We start from the raw sequence: 23383 nt of genomic DNA, 5'->3' as shown, positions 1-23383 counted from the left end.
GTTAAGAGGAATAAGAGGTTTTAGATTGTCATAAGTTGGAGGAAGGATGAAGGCTTAGGAAGGGTTGCCGCAAAGGATGAGGTTGTGTGATTCTTGTCAAATTGCACAATCCCAATTGTGATTTGGCCAAAATTATACTTGACCAATTTGATAGCGGCATTCACCTTTAGCAACTATAATTCATTTTTTATAACTTTTATCCCTAAATTAATATAAACCATGGGTGAAAATATGTTTAATAAAGTTTTAAGAGTAAAATATTATTTAACATTAGTAAAAATTAAGAGTAATAAAGATATTTTTGTTTTTTTCATGTGTCTGTCCTAAAAAGTAACAAATTTTGTTGACAAACTATGACAGAAGGTGGGAAAGCATCATTATTAAAGTTTGACGGTGGAAAAGTGTCATTGAGGTTAAAATACGTGTGGGAACGTGTTTTTCTATCTTATATACAAAATATTAGCGATTATACAATGCAAATTTATATTATCTAAAATTCTCTATACAAGACCATGCTTGAATATAGTTGATTCACTCATCAGACCATAAAAAATATTTTAGATATAAAGATCCAAATCAAGGATTCATATCGTACTTATTAAATATGTCGAAAAGTGTAGCGAGACTATAGTCAATCAACAAAGGATTCATCAATATTAAGTACAAGTGAGGATATCTAAATACGCCATTTGATTATGAAAATGTACTAAAATCCATGGTCATATTGGCGACGGGTGGATTCGTGATTCAATGTTAACCTGATTGTTCCTTGACTAATCAAACATTTATACCAAGGATAACTAGAGGTAGATACTACTTATGTCCAGCCTTAACAAAATATCGGTTGATGAAATGATTTAAATGTATAGTAATTGTACTATCAAAAGGTTAATATCATTATTTTGTTGATTTCTTATTAGTTTGGTAGTCATGATGTTTTGCTAGAGGTTATTCATAGTTTGTGAATAAATAAATATTTATATTAATCATGAATTATTTATTGTCAACACAATATGGAACCTATGAGTCACAGACAATAAGGGGTTAATAGCAATGATTAAAAGGCTATGGGTTAATTACACATAAAGTGAATTACACCCAAACACCATAGTTTAATAGCTATTTTAAGGAGTGAATATAAATATAATCATATCACAATGGATGTCTTACTCATTACTAGACACAAATGTATAGAATTTATACATTAGGGGCCAAACCATAATAATCCAATCGTTGAGAGGTTCAATTGTAATTTTTAGAGGATGAATTAAAGTCTAAGTGCACAAAGAACGAATGAATTAACTGTATCTGGAAGATTGCTAATTTAGATTTATGATAATGTACCTAAATATTTAGGAATAAATATTAAACACATTTACAAGTTCAAGTAATATATATTATGCATTAGGCCAAAAGTGTAATTAGACAAATACATGGGGCAGACTATACCATGGTTTGCAAAATTAGATCGATTGAATCGATTGGTTCAATCGGTTGAACTGTGAACCGACACCTAAAATAAATACTATTACAAAAGAAACTATTTTTATTTAAACTAAATTATGGATAAACCGATGATTCATCACTAGTTTGCAGTTTATTGAAGTTTAAACAAGGTCTAGTTCATTAAAGATTATTATAAAATGAAAAAAAATTAGAAAATAGCAAAAATCATTCAACTTTTTCCAAAATCGCAGTTGCGCCGCATTGCCACCCTGAAGTAAACGCACCTAGGTTAGTTACCGATAACAAAAAGCTTTAACTTCAATGATGTTTGACTGTTCTCCCCCACCACGCACGAAGGCGAGTTGATGGTAGAGACTTCTTCAAGTTTGGTTGTTAATGTTGTTAACTTCCGACAGTGCACTCCTTCTTCAAGTTCGGTTGTTTCTGTCGTAGACTTCCCACAGTGGGCTTCTTCTTCAAGTTTGGTGACGTTTGCTGTTTCTTATTCAAGGGGAGCCAGTCAACATTTGATTGACTGTATTCTTAATGCTTATTGACTCATTCCATTACTGTCTGTACTCTATAATTTATATGTGAAGTTATTAATTTATTAGATTATACTTTGGCATTCCCATCACATTAACTCATTCTTAATGCTCATTGATTCATTCAATGTCTAGTTGAATGGTCATTTGACTCATTAATTTATAGTTGTATTATTTTAATATTTGGTATAGTTGTATAATTAATCTATTAATTTGTTTCTATTTTTGTTGTGATTTGTACTGTAATGCTTATGTTGTATAATTAATTTGTAATAGTATTTTAACACATAATGTTTGCAAGGTTTGAACTGAAAATTATTCATAGATTTAAATTCAGTGTGTGAAAATCATATAATTTGATCAAAAAATTTTCAAGTTCTCATACAAAACTAAAAATCTGGCTAGGCTAACCAGTCAAAATAGTTTGATCAATTCAATCAAAACTGGACTTCAAAATGGTTCATAGTCTGATCCAATTTTTAAAACGTTAGGCTATATAAGCAAGGGTTTAGGTTTATGATTTGTCTCATCCAACACTTATGATTTGATAAGCGTCATTATAAGATAGGTAAGGTGACTCTTTGAAAAATTTCGCTTTCCTGTTTGGATAATTCTCCTTAAGCAAGTTCTTTGTAAGACAATCTCTTTTGTAAATTTAATTTTACACTTTGTTGAAACACTTTCTTAATATAATTATGAACGTACTTCATTCAAAGCTATGTAGTTTCTCTTATACTTTTTTTTAAATATGAATTTTAAAGAGAAATTATAACGAGGACCGACATGTAATTGAATTTTTTTTATAATCAACTTTAAATGTTATTCATAACATACTCTCAAATTAGTTATTCATGTGATATAATTATTGGTGATTGTGATCATAGACATTTTGTGTGGATTAAACACATATGGATTGTAATGTTTTATTATTAATAATCATATTTTCTGAATTATTAGATGAAATAATTATTTTTAGACTATGTGATTTTCTAAAAAATGTAGCCACTTCTTAATAAAACGTTTTCTTTTTGGTAAATAATTAATTAGTAGGTTTCACAAGCATAATAAAGAATCCAACCCAAGATTTCATCTTAAAAATTTTAAAATTTCACTAATTTTGTTAACCCTTCTAATTCACTTCTTAACAAAATATTGTTTACATGAAAAACAAAACTTATTTTCATTTTTTAAAATAAATAAAAATGATCAATGTTTACCCAAGTAAAAAAATGTTAGAAATTTTTTTGAATATGGGCAAATAGTAATCATGTTTTAATTTAATAAAACTTGAATAAAAAATAGTCTAGTAATCTTTTTTTATATGGGCATAATTTCATTGTTTTCTAAATGCCCAATACATTTCATATAATTAGCAAGCATGGAGTCCTAAATTTATTAGACTTAACAAATTATCATAAAAGAAGAGCTAAGTTGCCTTTCTAAATGCACACGATTGAAATTCCATTCTAAAATGTCGTATTCTATGCATCATAGGAAAAGAAGGTCGGTTTCTCAATAATCGATAATCAATCAAATTAAGCAACAATTCTATATCAGTTGTAGCGTAACCATGTTTGTTTATTTACCTAAACTTTTGATTTCAACATTCAATGACCTATATGGTGTATGAATCTATGTTTGATGTATGAGATTCACTTGTGAATATATTTGTAATTCAATCCTCCAAATTAATCTTAAGAGAGTGACTATTTAAGGAAAAAAGGGCCGGAAGTACAAATCACTTCCTTATTTATTTGTTTTTAATAAAATTTGTTAAACACAAAAAACAAGAAGAATACAATATCAATTATTCTATTCTGTTTTCAGTTATAATCTACCGTTTGATTATTTAACAACTTGAATCACGGTAGTGTTAACCTTAGTTTGTAAATACGTAAATTATTCATATATTATTTATATTTTCATATAATTTACGTATTTAATATGTTTGAAAAAAATTTTAAACTTAAAACACATTAAACATATATTTTATACTCTTTTCGTATCAAATATAAATTATACATCATATTTTATATTTGTTATATTTTTAAATTTTTGGCTAAATTTAAAGTATAAAATTATTCTTTCTATTTTCAGTTATTTATGAAAATATCAGTGTCATTTAAAAAAACTCAATAACATTTATTTTTTAATTCTCAATCCTAATTTTGTGTTTTACTTCTTTGTGGTTTATACAAAGATTCGTTTTGATTTAATGTCTAAAGTTTAAACTGATTAATTTGTTTATTTTTTCTAATTGATTGATATATTATTTATTGTATAAAAAATTTCGATCATATATTATATTATATTAGATTTAATAGTTAGTTAAATATTTTATATTAAAATTATTATATTAATTTTAAATAGAAGATTACTTAAAAGTACTAAAATTATTATAATATTTTTATATTTTTAAAAATATATTATTGACGATATATTATATTAAACTTTTATATGCACATCTTGTATTTTTTTTCATATACAAATTATCAGTGTTTTTTTTTACAAACACGTTTTTTATCATTATCATATTATATTCATATAATTTACGTAGCCTCTTTTCTATTCCTGCATTTACTCACTACGGTGCTAACATCTACAAGTCGGATATATATATTGCAAACCTTATTATTATTATATTATTATTGTGTATGATTATTAAAGTAACTTTATCTTTAATTTAAAATAATATAATCATATAATAACATATTATTTATATATTTAAAATATATTTTAAAAACATGAACGCATAGTTTTATTGTTTCTAATAGAGTAATATCATGTGTACATACTTTTGGTACATAATTTAGATACATAAATAATGTATTATCATATGATTAAATAATTTTGAATTAAATATAAAATTATTTTAATTCAAAATCTCTTAATCACATAATAATACATCATTTATGTACTCAAATTACATTTCAAAAATATATACATATACTTTTTTTGTTTCTAATAAAGCAATGTTATATGTATATATTTTATATATATATTTTGAGTATATAGATATGTATTATCGTGTATATAAATTATTCAATTACACGATAACGTATTTATCTGTGTGTTCAAAATATATTTTAAAAATATGTACACATAATTTTGTTGTTTCTAATAGAATAATATATATATATATATATATTGTATTATATAAATAATATATCATCATGTGATTAGATGTTATTTTATATTTAACTTAAAATCATCAAATTATATGATAATATATTTTTTGAATACCAATATATACATCTAGTTTTATGGTTTAGAGTATACCCAGAAATTGACAAAACAATGAATTGAATGATCACAGTATGTAATTAAGAGCATTTTTGAGTAGGTATTATCATTTATGACCATCTTTAATTCCATTTCATATCCTCAACTGCCATATTTATTTGGAGGTCTTGGAGGATTTAAAGCCACCAACAAAGTATTCAGAGGAAGAGAGAGTGAATGGAAGACTGGCATGTGAAATCAATAAATAAGACAATGGGACTGACTGAGACACAGTAATATTCAAGGCTTCAAGTGGTCCAAAATTATTTAGTTTCATAATCCAGAATGATGAATGTGTGGCAGAAAAGTCTAGCTAGCCGCTGACTCGCGAAATGAATCAAAGGTATTCTTTATTTAGCAGGCCTCACGTGTTTCTGTCCCCACTTTTCCATTCTCTGCAGCTGCTCTTTTGTTATTTTCGCAGCAGTTGGGGAGAAAACCCCCTTGTATGCCCAATTTAGCTCGTACTTCACGTTTCAAACTTTGTATCAATGACTCCACTTTACTTTAAAGCATAATTACAGCCTATAAATCTACATGCAAAAGCTTGGGCCTAGAAAATAACATGTTACCTGATTAACATAAAAATTAATTTGATAAATAAACTTTATAACATTAAATTATATTTGATGATACATGATGATAAAAGTTAAAAGTTGGAACTGTTTTCCCAATATAATTAAGATTGTTCATGTTATGGTATTTTCCCGTTTGCAGAATTTCTATCTGAAATCCATTTCTTTGAAGGATAATTAGTCATTTGAAGATTCAGATAATAGCACAGAACATCTTGTTCTATGCAATCTAATTGGCGCACCATGACAGCTAACATCCAGATGCATTTTGCAAACCAATATGGACTAAAGGTGAGTCCGGTAACATCATCCATTAGACATATTAGCGGTTTGACCAAGATTGTTGATGGGATATATAACCCAAGCTGCCCAGCCTCAAGGCCAATGATGCATGACTAGACATGATAGTGGGGTCAGAGCAACCTATGACCTAACCTAAGACGCCTTGTTTTAGCCATAGCTTGTGGGTTGTCCAGGTTGTATCATGGGCTTGGATATTAGGTCCATGGACAAATCCAATACAACACACTACTGTGACAGACTATTAAAAAATAGAAAATTTACCAAAAGTTTACCCTCCTAGAGTGCAAAAGTCTAGAGTGCGAAATGACTTTTGCACCTGAAGGCGTCATTGACTTTATTGAAAAATTTTTTAATTTTCCACTTATTTAACAATTTTTTTATATTTTCAATTATTTTTTCTTTTCAAATACTTTAATAATGAATCAACTTAATATGTTTTAAATTTAAAAAAAAAAAAGTTCAAACAATTGGGATGAATTTATTTTCGTAAGTTTAAATGAGATGGAATGGATTCAGTGTAAACACTGTACAAGAGACCTCGCAGAAATAAGAGTGTAATTAGACATCTAATTATCATTCATCATTACAAATATGTTTTGGTTTAAAAAATCTAAGTAGAGCAACAGATAAACCAAAAGTCGAGAGTAACATTTCAAATCTTTTAGAGTGACATTACCATTTTTATTTTATTTGCTGTTGTACTTAGATTTCTCAAAACATAGCATCTTTATAATAAAGTCTGAGAAATAGAGATATGATTTTACTCTCACTTATTCTTACAAGTCTCTTTTACAGTGTTTATATTACACCCAGTCCTGCCCATTTAAGTTTACAAAAATGAATTCGTCTTAATTATTTAAACATCTTTTTCATTTATAATATATTAAGTTTTTTTATTATCAAAGTATTTTAAAGGAAAAATAATTAACAAAATTGTAAAAATAAAATGGACACTAAGTTGTTAGATATTAAACAAAAATTGGAGTAACAGACACAGTAAAAGTGAGAAGTGACATTGTTTGACAGTTACACATGCAAGTTTCTTGGTGCTTATGTTGAGGGAGAATATGAGTGACAATAGTCTCAAATCAAGTGTCAAGTAATTAAGCCAAGAAGACATAGTTAGAGAAAACAAATCCCAACATAAACTAATAATTTAAAAAGAAAGAAACTTACTTCATTGCTCTGAAAATTATGAATCAAGAAGGTGATTACGGTATTCTTCCATCATAAGTGAAAGATTATTAATAAAAATTTTTAGGTGCTATCCTTGTTTTTAGTAATTTAAAAATAATTTTTATTTAATTTTATATAAGAATTAAATTAAAAATAATATGTAATTATTTAATTAACAGGTTGACCTAATAAAGGTCATGACACGACCTGCTAAAATGTGGATCGTGTTGCAAGCCTTAATATATCTACGAGTTAACCTAACCCACAAGATTTGTTACTATGTGGGTCTTGGCCCAACATGACCCACAGGCACGATAGGTCATACCAAAGTCGAATCAATACGACTTGACTTAATATAGCCTACATCCACCTTTATACATTACAACTTGAATGCCCACCAGGCCTCTTAGGAGAAGTTAGTTGAATGTATGTGAATAGTTAAATTTTCTTGACTAGCAAGATAGGTTTCCTACCAAGAAAATCATGCTCATAAGTTATCTTCACACATGAGCTCGTTGTCTAGTTATAATAGGTAAGGTAACCCACTTCATCAAGCCAAGGATCTAGAACAACATTCATTGGATAATTCCTAAAACATATAGAGTGGAACTCCCATTTAAAGGAGTACACTCACCCTACACATCCTCAAATTGGTGTTATAACTGAGCCTGGTAAATAATTTAATTTAGGTTATCAACCCAGTAAACCAAGCATGCACCACCGTTTAAATGTTCATAGGTTTTTCTATAGAAGGTGACATAATTCACCCCTATACACATCATATTGGAAAACATTGTCATGACCTTAAATGTTCTAATAGCCAAGATCACTGAGTTAGACATTAAAGGAGAAGATAATGCTCCCACCCAAGATGTGACACAATCCATCGATTCTCATTTCCATGCCTTAAACTCTTTCATAATTGATAAAAGCAACTCAAAGAGAAAGGTTGGTTAAAACCAACATGTTAGGGTAATGCCCTAGAGTCAATCATCACAATTGATATTGGATGTAATATTTGATATTTAATTTAAAAAAATGGCATTTATATTATTTGTGTTTTACTTAAATTGGATAATTATTCTAAGAATAGTTGAACCATATGCTTGGCACCTGATCATAAGAACCTTATGTGCATATTAGGTGATTGTTCTTAAAACATCTATAACTATAATATTACCATGATAAAGGGCATAGATAATAGTGACAAAGTTATCATAGTGTTGAGCAACCTCATTATAAAATGATAACAACTCTCATGTGTTAAAGTTTTTTGTTGACAACTTGATGCAACATATGGGTGCACGTTGTAGATGTGTTCACTGGACTAATCTACCAAGAGGATTTCATATAGATGATTGTTATAGTGTATATGGAAAATGTCCTTTTAGTGAATGGAGGTACATGTAATCCTTAGATTCGAGGTCACCTGACCGTCTTGTACAAGAATTGATATGGTTTGACACCAATCCAATATACTTCAATTAAAAGATTGCTAGAAAGATAGTGATTAGTTATATCAAGATCTGTACGAAGGCTATAATAAATCAATAATTTGTCACTCCCAAGCATAAGATTTAATATCTCAGTTAGGGCCTACTAATAGATGTCAATGGCCAATTAAATCTGTTCCCATAATGCGATTAAGTTAATACTTGATATCAATGTTTGACACTTGATCATGAGAACCCTATGTGCACATTAGACGGTTGTTCTTAAAATGTTTGTAACTATAATATTACCATAATAAAAGGCATAGACAATAGTGATAGAGTTATCATAGTATTGAACAATCTTATCGTTAAATGATGATAACTCTTATGTGTCAAAGTTGTTTATTGACAACTTAGTACAACATATGAGTGCATGTTATAGATATATTCATCGGACTAACCGACCAAAAAGATTTCATATGAATGGTTGTTATAGTGTATATGAAAAATATCATTTTAGTGAATAGAAGTACATATGATCCTTAAGCTTGAGGTCATTAGACTATCTTGTACAAAGATTAATATGGTTTGACATCAACCTCATGTACTTCGATCAGAGGATTACTAGAAATATGGTGATTGGTCATATAGAGATCTATATGAAGATTATGATGGATCAATAAAGAATTTGTCACTTCCGAGCATGAAAGTTAATATCTTAGTTAAAGCCTACTGATAGATGTCAATGGCCAATTAAATTTCTAGCCATAAAAGGATTAAGTTAATACTTAACACCTAATCATGAAAACTTTATATGCACATTAAGTGGTTATTCTTAAAACATTTATAACTCTAATATTACCATGATAAAGAGCACAAGTAATAGTGATAAAGTTATCATAATGTTGAACAACCTCATTGTAAGATGATGACATCTTTCATATGTCAAAATTGTTTATTAACAATTTAGTGCAACACATGGGTGCACGTTGTAGACATGTTAACCAAATTGACCCATCAAGAAGATTTCAGTCCAATGTACTTCAGTTAAAGGATTGTCAGAAAGGTGGTAATTAACCATATCGAAATCTATATAAAAGTTATGATGGATTAATAAAAAATTTCTCAGTCTCAAGCATAGGAGTTAATATCTCAATTAGGGTCTACTAATATATATCAATGACCAATCAAATCTTTGGCCACCTTGGGATTGAGTTAATGGTCGATTCAATATTATTTAATCATTGACAGAAGTTAGTCTATGTAATTTGAGGAGTTTTGAGAGAGACACTTAATCTGTACCTTAGCCTCGAAGAGATATTGTATGACAAAATGATCAAATTGTACGATTAATTGTATCATTGACAAGTTAAAAGAAGTCATATGTTGACCTCTACTAATCGGGTGACATGAATCTAGTAACTGCTGACTTTGTGAAAAGGCTATAGGTCAAACACAAAAGCAGTTGATAAACTTTGGAGGCATGAAGATTATCCAAGTTGGATTCAAATCAAAGTTAAGATAGAGAATTTAGAGCTTTGGAAAGAACTATAGACCTAAAGTATATTTTAGGCCAAATGACTTACTCCCACCCAAAGTTCATTGCATTCTCGAATTAGTACCCATTAACTATTGAAAACCTAAACATCCACCCATGGACGGTTAAAATTAATAGAGCCAATTAAGTTTTAGGGGTAAAATCATCATTTAAGTAGTAGTATATTAAAAATAATAAAAAATTATCCATTTTCACCCTAGGTTTAGAAAACTAACAATTTTCCCCCTTAAGATTAAACTTTGAAATATTACATCCACCTAGGGTTTCCTTCTTTTTCTCTCTCTTTTTTTCAATGACATCACCAACCAACTTCTTTCTCCCTCCCCTTTTCGACACTAGAAATTAGACAAAGATAATGTCTTCATCATTAAACGAAGATGAATCATCTTCATCCATAGATGAAGACATTCTTTGTTTAGTTTTTGGCATCAAAAAAAGGAAAGATAGAAGTTAATCGATCATGACGTCAAAAAAATGAGAGAGAAAAAGAAGAAAACTCTAAGGGGAAAATGTAACATTTCAAAGTTTAATTCTAAGGGAATATTGTTAGTTTTCTAAACCTTGGGAGAAAATAGATAGTGTTAACTAGTTTCATTAATTTTAACAATCCACAAAATGAGGTGTTTGGATTTTCAATAGTTAACGAATCCTAATTTGAGAATGCAATGAACTTTGGGTGGGAATAAGTCCTTTAGCCTATATTTTATTGTACTTTGAAACCGTAGTATAATAATCCTGAGTTGCTGAGGTGTATGCAAAAATTGGCAGAATTGAGCTTGATTGACTCAAATCCACGTCACCTAAATTGAAATTCAAATTAGGATGACGATATGATTTTATCTTATAATTCATTAATACTATAATCTCACAATTTTGGTAGAATGCCAAAATGGTGGGAGAATTAAGAGAAATTAATGAGAGAATATTATGCACTTAATGTGTTAAGCACTTAATGTGTTGAGCCAATATACAGCTCCCATGAGTTGCATATGCATGGGACAAGTGGGATGATTCCCACCCATGCCTTGTGCGTCAAGGACAATCGTTGGTCCCAAGTACATATGGAAGAGTTATCTGGGACATGTTCAAGTCTGGGGCAGAACATGTATTTGTGTATACATATGTGCTTTCTTCCTTTAAAATACAATAATATATAATATAACATATTACCATAGCCTCAAAAGTTTTTCCTTTCCTTTCACCTAAAGGTTGTTTTTGGGTTTTAGTAAGTGTCAAGCATAACCAAGCCTTCATCGTTACTGTTTCATATAGATATTAAGTAGTAGTCATATGCTTGGTTCTAAAAGCAACTTCATTACCTCTCTCCGTCAATGAAAGACAAAGGAGTCATCTATGTAGGTATATCTCATTAACACCTTATGAATGTTATTGTATGCTTGTGAATTAATCATACTATAGGGATGATCTAGAAAAAGGGTTTTATGAATTGATTGTTTTTAAATTAAAAAATTTTAATTTTTTATCCCATTGCCAAAGACCACAAAATCCCTACAGTGGTATCAAAGCCACCCTCGAGGGATTAATTCACAAAATATATATACTTGTGGATTGTTTTTTATATGATTGCATGTATTTTGTTGATATCAAATATTGTTAAAATTTGTAACTATTGTTATAAAATTGTAGTAGTAATTTTATAATTGATGTAATAAAGAACGTAAATTTGTGTTAATCTTTATTGATTGTTATTCTCTTGAATTTTGCTAGGTTTGTCTAATATGCAAGTTATTAAAATTTTGGTTGAAAATTGAATAGGTTTATGTTGATATGTGGAATCACCTTCGATAGGTGTTATTGCCTGTTTCGAAGGTTACTACTGGTATGAGGATAGTTTACATGTCATGGTACCTCACTCTAGTATTATAGCCAACTAAAATTTAGAGCTTTTTTCAGTGAACTGCCTCATGGACACTAATAAAAAAAACATGCCTAGAACGTCTGTGCACATGACCATGCGTGGGCGACATCTAGTATTGGTGCTTGTTAAAACGAGCAACATCTTCTCCCTAATACTGAAGTTTCATAAAGGAGTTGATTGAATACTCCTCGTGCTAGTTGTGCCCTATGAAAAATTTTGTAAAGTGTGGGCGGTAACAAACTGTTCCACAAGCCATGCACACTTCTAGAATTTTGGTGAATTTCATAAGCATGGCATGCACAGTTGGCATACCAACTTGTACACTCGGCTAAGGCAGAGTTTGTGATTTGGATCCTGTTCTCTTAAACAAAGACTAAATTATAATCTTTTTAGCCTTTGGGGTTGAATTGCAATTGTATAAAACTTAAGGGACTAAAAGAATTCAGGCTTGGGTTAAAATAATTAAAATTAATTTTTAATTATTGCATGCATGTTTGGTAGATATGCATGGTATCCATTATATAGTTAAATAGCCTATATTGAATGTTATTTATATTTGGGTTTGTAATTTTAATAAAATAAGACTTGTGCATCCTAGCTTCTCTTAAATTTCTGATGCACTTCTTTTCTTAGATAACTCCCCTCGAAGGTTCTATTTTACTAATGTAAAAGTAGAATAGGATTTATTTTTCTTAAATTTGAAAAATATAACTAGAAAACCAAGTCATGTACTAATAAAATTTAATGACAAATGAATTTTGAAGGCTCGAAGAGTAGAACCTAGGGTGAGCAGTCAATTTCGCATGGCTTGAGAAATTGACATTAGTTAAAATTGTATACTAACACGTTTAATTTACGTTATTGTATGCTTGTTAGGTTTAATTTCTCAAATGATCACTTTAAATGTTAAATAACTAAATTAGTGAAACCGTAATAAATCTCTTAAATATATTAAGTTGAAAATAACCAATGTTTTTCAATATAATGCTTCGAGACAAGTCTATATTCATTGAAACCTTGTTACCAAGCAAAAGACTGAATGATTATTCATATTGGATTCCACTTAACCAGTATATCTAGCTTGTTCATCAAAGTGAAGGTAAAAGTGTATTAAAAGCAGAGTTAGGGACATACAATTGTCATTGCATAGGTGATATGTAGTATCCACCCTACTATAAATAGAGAGTCACAATTGATATCACTGATTTATTCATGCTAACTACTGAATTTGAGATCGTTGATTTTTGTGATTAGTTTAATTGACCTACCTATAGATTAATTCAAACTTGGTATCCAAATCGAATGGGAGAGTTAATGTAATAAGATCTTGGGCCACTAGGAAGTCTATTGTGAGTTCTCGAGTCCAACAGAAAAGGCTATTAGCTTGAATAAAATAGTAGAAGGATTTATTCAACAAAGACTATGTTAAATAAATAATTAATTAAAATCAATATTCCTAATATTTACTTTTCTACATATGTAGATTAAAAACCCATCATATTAAACAACAATATGAACTTACAATCAATATTGGAAAAGGAAAACAGGCTTGAAGGCAGTAAATTCAACAACTAGTACTTTAATACAATGCTTCGAGACAAACCCCTATTCATTCTTTTTCACCTTCACAAGATGTTCACAACTCATGCGAGGTATGAAATTTACTGTGTGTCAAAAGCACTCTATAGATGCAACATGTTTGAGGGAGAGCTAGTGGGCCCTCATGTAATCAAGATGATTGGTTATATAGAACGATTGGTGTTACAAGGAATGATTATGGATAATGACTTAGTCATTGACCTTGTCTTGCAGTCCTTTCTTAACTCATATAGGACGATCATTACGAACTACCTTATGAGTGAAAAAGAAACATTTATCCTTGAACTCCCAAACTTGCTTAAGAGTGTTGAGTAGGGGTTAAAAAGTTTACTAATATGCTTATGGTAGATGCCAAGGCACGTAATGCTAAAGGTCAGGGAAGGTCAGGGCCAAGTCTATGCCCAAAGCACAAAAGTAGGCTTCTACCACTATGTAGCCTAGATGTGGCATTGGAAAAGGTAAGGGTGTTACTTCCATTACAACAAGGCTGGACATTGGAGGAAACATTGCAAGGCCTACCTAAAGAGCAAGAAAAGGAAGTCAGCTACTTCAACTTCAGGTATATTCATTGCTAAGATAAACTTCTTGACATTTATGTCTTGGTTATGAACCATGGATATGGTAAATGTTTTAATATGCAGAAACTATGATAGAGTAGACAACTCGCCAAAAGAGAAGTAGACCTATGCATTAGAAATGGAACCACAGTTGTTTCATTAGTTGTAGGAAATTATTTTATCAGTTTGCCCTCTGGGCTTGTTTTGAAACTTACGGATTCCTTTTATGTTCCTAGCATTTCTAGGAATTTAATTTATGTGCCTTTTTTTGACAAATTTGGATATTGCTTCTTGATTGCTGATAGTTTTATAACCATCAATTTGAATAATATTCATTATAGAACTACTACTTTAATAAATGGTTTTTATGTTCTTGATTTAGATGATAAAATATTTAGTATCGAAAATAAAAGAACTAAACATTTTGATCTAAACACCACATATATGTAGCATTATAAGCTAAATCACATAAGACCAAAACACATTTTGAAACTCCACAAAGATGGATTTTACGATAATTTAACCTAGAGTCTTATAATGAATGCAAATCATGCCTTTTAGGCAAAATGACTAAGTCACCTTTCAATGTACATAGTGAAAGAGTAGTTGAATTATTAGACATCATTCATAGTGATGTATGTGGACCTCTAATAATGCAAGCCAAGAATGGGTATTCTTACTTCATATTTATTAATGATCTTAATAGATATGGTTATATGTATCTAATGAAACACAAGTTTAAATGTTTTGAAAAATTCAAGGAATTCAAAAATGAAGTGAAAAAATATACTAGAAATAGTTTAAAGATCCTCTAAAGTGATGACGAGGTAAATACTTGTCTATTGAGTTTAGAGGTTACTTGAAGGATCATGAAATAATATCTTAGCTTACTCTTCTTAGTACACCACAACATAATAGTGTATTTAAATAGAGAAATAGGAATATGATGGACAGGTTTAAATCTATGATAAGTTTTACTAATCTAGATATTCTCTAGAAACAGTCAAGTATACACTAAATCGAGTCCCGTCCAAGTTTGTAGATAAAACTCCCTATGAGTTGTGGATTTGGCGAAAGTTCAATTTAAAATATCTAAAGGCTTGAGTTAGTAAAGCTTATGTTGAGAAATTGACTTCAAACAAGTTAAGTTCCAAATCTGAAAGATGTATCTTTATGGGATATCTTAAGGAAACCAAGGGATACTACTTCTACCACTCAAACGAGCAAAAGGTCTTTATTGCTTGAACCAAATTTTTTTTCAAAAAAAGCTCATTTTTAGAAAAAACGAGTAGGAGAAAGATTTAACTCGATGAAGTTCAGACACCATAAGATACCACAAACATGGGACAAGAAAATGTGCTACGGTAAGTGGTTGATTATCGTAAAAAATTTGCTTCATAACCAACTCAACATACACATGACCCATATAGGTCTATTCGAGCATATCATGAGTCGAAAGATTTGGTTACCTCTTAACTCAGCATGATGACATACTAGTCATTCAAGATGATAAACCTAGGACTTACCAAGACATTATCTCCAATCTTCACTCCACTAAATGGTTTGAGGCCATGAAAACCAAAATAGACTTCATGTACCAGAACCAATTATGAACTTTAGTAACACTTGCAGGGGTAAAACCCATATGGTGTAAATGGGTTTTAAAACTATGGTATAAATTATAGCAAAACTTTTTCACCAATTGTGATGTTGAAGTCTATTCGAATTATTCTTGCGATGGTTACATATCATGACTATAAAATTTGGTAGATGGATATCACAATCATTTTCCTAAATAGAAACCTAGTAAAAGATATGTATGTGACATAACCTAATGGTTTTGTTTTAGATGGACAAGCAAACAAGGTATACAATTTGCAAAGATCTATTTATGGACTCAAACAAACTTCTAGGAGTTGGAACATTCATTTTGATGAAGTCATGTGTCTCATACACTTTAAATATTTGTAGTAGATATCAACTGGATTTAGGAGAGTATCATTGGACAATTGTCAAGAATATTTTAAGGTACCTTAAAAGGACTAAAGATATGTTCTTGGTTTATAAATGAAAGTTTAAGCTCATTGTGTAAGGATGTAATGATGCTAGTTTCAAACAGTTGTGATGACTTCAAATCCAAATCAAGATTTGTATTTTGCCTAAATGATTGGGCATTTAGCTAGAAAAGCTCCAAGCAAAGCATTATAATTGATTTTACAATTGAGTTTGAGTACATTGTTTTGTTAAATGTGCTTAAAAAAAGCAGTGTGGATCAATAATTTTGTCACCAAACTTGGCATGGTTTCATCTATGAAAACTCCTATAGAGTTTCATTGTAATAACAACCGAGCAATAGCGCAAGCAAATGAGCCATGATCTCACCAATGATTCAAACACATACTTAGGATATACCACATAATTAGAGAAGTCATTCAACATGGAGATGTGTAGATAGAAATAGTAGATATCAATAACAATTTGGTTGAGCCATTAACGAAATCTTTATCGCAGTAAAAACATGATAGACACGTAGCCTCGTATGGAATTAGATATATGTTTGATTGGTTATAGTGCAAATAAGACATTTTTAAGGTAGTGTTCTAGAGTCAATTGTCATAATCAATATTTGATATAATCTTTGTTATTTAATTAATGAAATTATATTCATATTATCTATAATTTTTTTAAATTGGATAATTTTCCCAAGAATAGTTGAACCATGATAAGGATATCAGTGCTTGAAACTTGATTGTGAGAAACTTATGTGCACATTAGGTCATTGTTTTTAAAACGTTCATAACTCTGATATTAGCATGATAAAGGGCATAAGAAATAGTTATAGAGTTATCACAATGTTAAACAATCTCATCATAAGATGATGACAGTTCTTATGTTTCAATGTTATTTTTTGACAACTTAGTGCAATACATGAATACATGTTGTAGACATGTTCAGTAGACTCACCCACCAGAAAGATTCCATATGGATGGTTGTTCTAGTGTTTATAAAAAATTTCCTCATAGAGATACATGTGATCTTTAGAATTAATGTCACCAAACTTTCTTATACATAAATCGATATAGTTTGACACCAACCCAACATAGTTTGGTTAAAGGATTTCCAAAAAGGTAGTGATTGACAATATCAAGATTTGTACAAGGACTATGGTGATCAATAAATGATTCATCACTTCTAAGTATAGAAGATGATATCTCAATTAGGGTCTATTGAAGAATGTTAATGACTAATTAAATTTGTGGCCACAGTAGGATTGAGTTGATGTTTGATTTAATATTATCTGGTCATTAACAGAAATCAATCTATATAATTCAGGGAACTTTGAGAGAGTCACTTATATGCCTCAATCTGAAAGAGATATCGTATGATGAAAGGATTGAATTGTACACGTAATTGTATCACTGATAGGTTAAACAAAGTCACATGTTAACCTTTACTAATTGGGCAGTTATGATACCTTGTTATAGGTTAATCTTGGTTTGTGTTTAAACAGATGTTAGGTTGAGAATTCGACACGAATCTGGTCACGATCGACTTAATGGAGAGTTTATTGTCACACATAAAAGGAGTTGATAAACTTTGAAGGTGTAAGGATTGTACAAGTTGGATTCAAATTAGATTTCTGATGGAGAATTTAGAGCCTTGAAAAGAGCTATTCACCCAAAGTATATTTTATTGTACTTTGGGACCTTAGTGTAATAATCTTGAGTTGTTAGGGCGTGTGCAAGAATTAGTAGGATTTAACTAGATTGACTCAAATCCACATTACCTAATTTAAAATTTAAATTAGAATGATGATAAAATTTTTTTCCTATAATTCATTAATACCATAATCTTATAATTTTGGTAGAATGTCAAAAAGGGTGGGAGAATGAATGGAAATTAATTAAGGAATATTATGCACTTAATGTGTTGAACAAATATACTATTCTTATGAGAGTTGTATATACGCGGACAAGGGTGGGACAATTCCCACCTAAGTCATGTGCCTCAAAGACACTTATTGGTCCCGGGTACACATGGAAGAGTAGTCAGGACATGTCAATTCTCAAGCGGCACATGTGTTTGTGTATATATATATGCATTCTCACTTTAAAATACAACAATATATAATTTAACATATTACCTTAGTTGATAGTTAGGTCAACTAATGAAAGGCAATGGTCAAGTGAAAGGTTAGAGGCTTTGCATGAGAGGCCTTTGGTGGTAGTTTCGACAATAGGCATGTGTCATGATAAGATCGACAAGGGAAATATATATACATGAGGAAGTCAAGTGGAAATAGTTTAGATTTTTTAATTATTATAAGTGTATTTTTAAGATTGGGTTAAGTCTTACGTGGGAAATAGTTCTTTGGCCTAATAGAAATCATGTAACTCAATTTCATGATTAATTTAATAGAAAAATTAAAAAAAAAACTGAAGATTTTAGAGTTTAGATTCTTACCATAATAAACGTATTGAATTCAGTCAAACTATTTTTATATAATCAGACAATTTGGACAATACACATTTTCTTGATAATTATATAAATAAATTTAAGGTTATTTTAATTAATTTTAATTTTGTTGCTGGGGAAGACGAAAATCACACAAAGAACCAATAATCCAATGACACGTCATTTGCTCCCAAGAGGGGCTTCTGGGGAGGTCGAGAATCTTCTGTTCACTTTCGCCTGTTCAGTGATGCGTATATATATATAGGAACTTTTCTTTTGGGCTTCAAAGTCTCGTTGTTCTAGATTCGTAGCCCAACAACAAAGTCCGTCTGATCTTCACTGGAAATAAAAAGTAAAACATCTTCCAAATTAACTCGTTCAATTTTCGTGGCAATCAGGGTTTCTCTTCCTGATTTTATCATCTTCTTTCCTTCCAGGTGCTCTTTCTACCTATTTCTTTCTCTTTCTAAGGCTTCTGTATCTCTACCTTTTTTATTTTTATGTTGTGCGTTTGATTCGGCAAGTTAATATAATTCGAAGCGATTTTCTCTTTGATGTTTTTGATATAAGTCATACATAGTTTTATGCTGGAATAGTTTTGTTCTTCGCCTATTTTAAGTTATTTGATGGCGTCCCCTTTTCCCTTTCCTTCGATCTCGTTTGGCGTTACTTTTTGTTTGTTATCGCCCATTTTCTTGGTGAGAAAAATATCTGCAAGGTGGCTTTCGTGGGATAGATTTATTGGAGTATTTCTGTTAATTCTTTGGATATAAGGACTTGGGACAAACCTCCTGTAAGAGTATAGATGGTAGTGTGTTCTTTGGTTGCGCTAGGGTTTTGTAAATCGTTCTTTTGTGACGAATTTGATTTGTTCTTGCGCACTGATCTGTGTTCCTTCTGTTAAGTATTAGGAATTGTTGGATAAAACTTTATTTATGATTGTATCGCTGTGGTACTTGAGAATGTTCGACGCCTTTTTGAGCCTTTTAGTTATTTTTACTTTTCGGGGTGCTCATTTATTATTGTTGATGAAACAGCTATGGATTCTGAACACTTTGATAATTTGCTAAACATTGTTTTGTGTCTGCATTTGTTAGTTTTGAAAGTTCATAGCTGTGGGAAAATGCAAAGAGGGAGAAGAGGCAGGGATCCTTTCTTTAATTTTGGGGATCCTTTTGCTGGGTTCGGAGGTTTTGATGATAGCTTCGGGGGACCCAGGAGTTTGATGTCTAGTTTCTTTGGCGGAAGGGATCCATTTGATGATCCCTTCTTCACAAGTCCTTTTGGCGGCATGCCTGAGTCAAACTTCTTTGGTTCTACGGGGAGTCCTTTCCTTCATATGCAACCATCTACTATTATTGAGAATCAACTTCCAGAGCCTAAAAGGTCAAGGGGGCCAGTTATAGAAGAGCTTAACTCTGATGATGAAAAAGAAGAAGCTGTTGAAGAGAAGAAAGAAAATCCTAGGAAGCATGGAAGGTCTAGTACAGGGCCTATTGTTGAGGATCCACACGATGTAGTTGAAGGTATAACATTTTTGTTATTTCAGTCGGATTTATTATCATTTTTGCTCATTATTTTGGAAGTCTGAGGAAAAAAATATTGTTTCCTCTTTACTCCAGGAGGAAGGAACAAGCATTTGCAATACAGCAGTGATTATAGTCTGTTTAATGGTGCACAGCCGCAGCCCCAGTCTCAGTCTCATAGCTTCACCTTTTCAAGCTCTACTGTTTCTTATGGTGGTGCCAATGGAGCTTACTATACTTATTCTAATACAAGGAGGACAGGAAGTGATGGTGTGAGTAGTTTTAATGATCACAAAGTTGGACTATTTTTGGTCAGTTGCTTTTTATATTCACGAACATTTGTCAATGATGTTTTACAGTTGGCAATTGAAGAAAACAAAGAAGCTGATAGTGCTAGCAGGCAAGCAACTCACAAGATTTCTCGGGGACTTCACAACAAGGTGTCAGTTGAATTTTTTAAATATAAATTTTTGTTGGTTTTTCCTTGGTTATCTGCAAGAGTATGTATTAGATCAATATGCATGTGACTTCGGAACATTTAATGTTTGGAATTTATGTTCTAGGGTCATTCTGTTACAAGAAAGCTTAATTCTGATGGTAAGGTGGACACACTTCAGACTCTGCACAACCTGAATGAAGGTATTTAGTGATCTTATGAATGGTTTATATTTTGCTGCATTGCATTCTGTTAATATGTTTGGATATTGTTTAGTGTATACCAGTGAAATACTGTTTTTGAGATGCTTAGTGTGGTCTATATATTGTTGTTGCATTGTGTTGACATGTTTGGATATATGCTAGGGTATACTGGTAAAGTTTTGCTTTGTGATATGCTTAATTATACACTACTTAGGTTTTACACCTTTGCTCACTTTTTCGGGATTATTGGTTTTCAAAAGAATAATGAATTTGATGTAAGATTCAAATGTGAATTTTTAGATGAACTTGTTGATTTTGAGAAAGCCTGGGATGGAAATGCTAGAAAGCACTTACGTGGATGGACTGGTCATATCAGTGGTCATAACAACATGGGTAAGATTGTTTTCATGGCTTGGAATGTAATTTTTTGTGTACTCCGCTAATGCTGGCCATACTTTACATTGTTTGTTCTCTTGTGGAATTAAATGTCTCTTTCTGAATCAAATATGCAAACATCCTATGATTGTTATTTGCAAAGTTGACATGATTATTTCGACTTGTTTTTGTTTATTAATAAGGGGTCCCAAGCTCAAATCTCTTCAGGCAAATTACTTGGGACAGGTGAAAGAAAAGCATTTTGATGTGTTTTAGAAAGATAGAAGAGTGGACCGGTTAATAGTTTGAGAGTATGATTTCTGTTATTTATGTCATTTGTCAATCTGATCACTTTTGATGTAAATGTAGCTTTTCCACTGTAAATATGTGGTTAACCGTGTTAAAATGGAAATTGGATTGATGTGTGTTGCATATAGATTTAGAGATTAATAGCTAAGTCTGATGAGGAGGTTGGAGCAAGTTTAAACTTCTCAAACAACATTTTAATGTTATTAAGGGTTTAGGAACATAGTACCTGTGCTTGTATAGTGTCTTTAAAATGTGTAATATTGATTGGACCTGTGCACCTTGCAATATTTGATAAATGACCCTTTGTGTTGCAGTTGCTGGAGGAAGTAACAGTGGATGGAATGAGGAAGCAAGTCGGGGAGGTTGGGCACTTCCTTCCACAGAGCGATCACAGAACATAGCTGACAGACCTGGATCGACGTCACGCACACAGCCTATGATGTTCAAAAATTCATCACATGTTAGGGGAAGGATGGGACATCCAGGAGGAAGTTCCAGGGACTAAAGCTGGGAAGCAAGATAAGATTGTGTTGGAGAGGGTGGATCTTTCGATTTTACTTGTGTGCTTTTAAATAAAAGCCTTTACATATTAGTTGCATGCTATCTAATTCAGTTGGTAGAAAAAATTTATGCTGGAAGTTGTTTTCTACACGTTTATAGGACAGCACCTGTTTAAGTTGTCATACTCTACGCACAATATTATGCATATATGAACATTTTATTATTACAAATATTGTGGGGAGCTTTCGTTTTATTCAAGAAGATATCACTATTAAGGGAGTGTGTGGTTTTTGCTCATCAAAGGTTATTTTGGCGACTTGCAGAGTTAGTCAATAAAATGTTTTGATAAATTTTTATTATCAATAGCGATGTAATAAAAGTTAAAGGTGGTGTTTGGTTGGTGTTTGATCTGTCGTAAAAAAGGGAGGTTAGCAGCTTAAATAACCCAAAATTTTTCGGATTATTATTCGCTATTAAAAATAAGTTAAAGATGTGTAATACCCAGTGCCTATTTTAACCGACCACCTTTCTTTCCCATACTCGGGCCGATGTCACATGGATTTATACATAGCCCACCGCTCTTCATCTTCTCCTTAGACGCGGTTTTGACCCCGACTCGCTCATTATAGCCCTCTTTGACTCCCAAAACCATTATGTTCCTTATTCCATGGACCCTAACATGCTCAAAAAAGTGAATTTTGCCAAATAACTATAGCTTTCCTTCTATTCTCAAGCCGGCGGAGAGGGGGCATTTTGGCTGTTTAATCAAACGGAGCAAAGAAGGGCAAAAGGCTGATGAAGAAATCCCTCCACGAGTATTAAGAATAATTTTCTAGGTGGGTTTGCCTGGGATAAGAGATTCTAGAAGGAAATGTTGATGCACCATAGGGATGCTCTTGGAAAATTGTTTACCTGTAATTTGTTCAAAGTTTCCTATGGTTAAGTCTGGAGTGTGGTTCCAAAGTAGAGGAGGAACTCAAAAACAAAAGGTTCACTGCCCTCCAGTGTTCCCAAAACTTTTGGTATATTGGCTTCCTCCAAATAGAAGAAACTTAGGCCTTGTTGAAGAAGCGTGCCACTTAGTCTATACGATAGACTAAGTTGCTTGAGTTTCTTATGTACTTGGACTAAATATTTTTGTACCTATTATTAAATTTAATGAAATAATATTTTTGTAATTTTATTTCTATTTATTTTTGGTCACCATGCTTTCTAGGTTTTATTT

At 31.3% G+C, this 23383-nt stretch overlaps 1 protein-coding gene across 2 annotated transcripts; it reads left to right on the top strand.

The window, feature by feature from the left end:
* Positions 1–19088: 19088 nt before the first annotated feature.
* Positions 19089–22388, top strand: LOC123204640. 2 transcript variants are annotated; one of them, XM_044621413.1, is made up of 7 exons: positions 19090–19245; positions 19906–20334; positions 20431–20606; positions 20694–20774; positions 20898–20973; positions 21274–21366; positions 21972–22388. In XM_044621413.1, the coding sequence occupies exons 2-7, from the start codon at positions 19932–19934 to the stop codon at positions 22160–22162; spliced, it is 1020 nt and encodes a 339-aa protein (XP_044477348.1). In that variant the 5' UTR covers positions 19090–19245; positions 19906–19931; the 3' UTR covers positions 22163–22388. The 2 variants fall into 2 exon arrangements, with proteins under 2 accessions (XP_044477347.1, XP_044477348.1); XM_044621412.1 differs by having other exon boundaries at positions 19089–19245; positions 20431–20774.
* The last annotated feature ends 995 nt before the right edge of the window (positions 22389–23383 follow it).

The sequence above is a fragment of the Mangifera indica genome, chromosome 20 (genome assembly GCF_011075055.1).
Source record: "Mangifera indica cultivar Alphonso chromosome 20, CATAS_Mindica_2.1, whole genome shotgun sequence".
Classification (NCBI taxonomy): Eukaryota; Viridiplantae; Streptophyta; class Magnoliopsida; order Sapindales; family Anacardiaceae; genus Mangifera; species Mangifera indica.
This window is presented reverse-complemented; position numbering and strand designations above follow the sequence as displayed.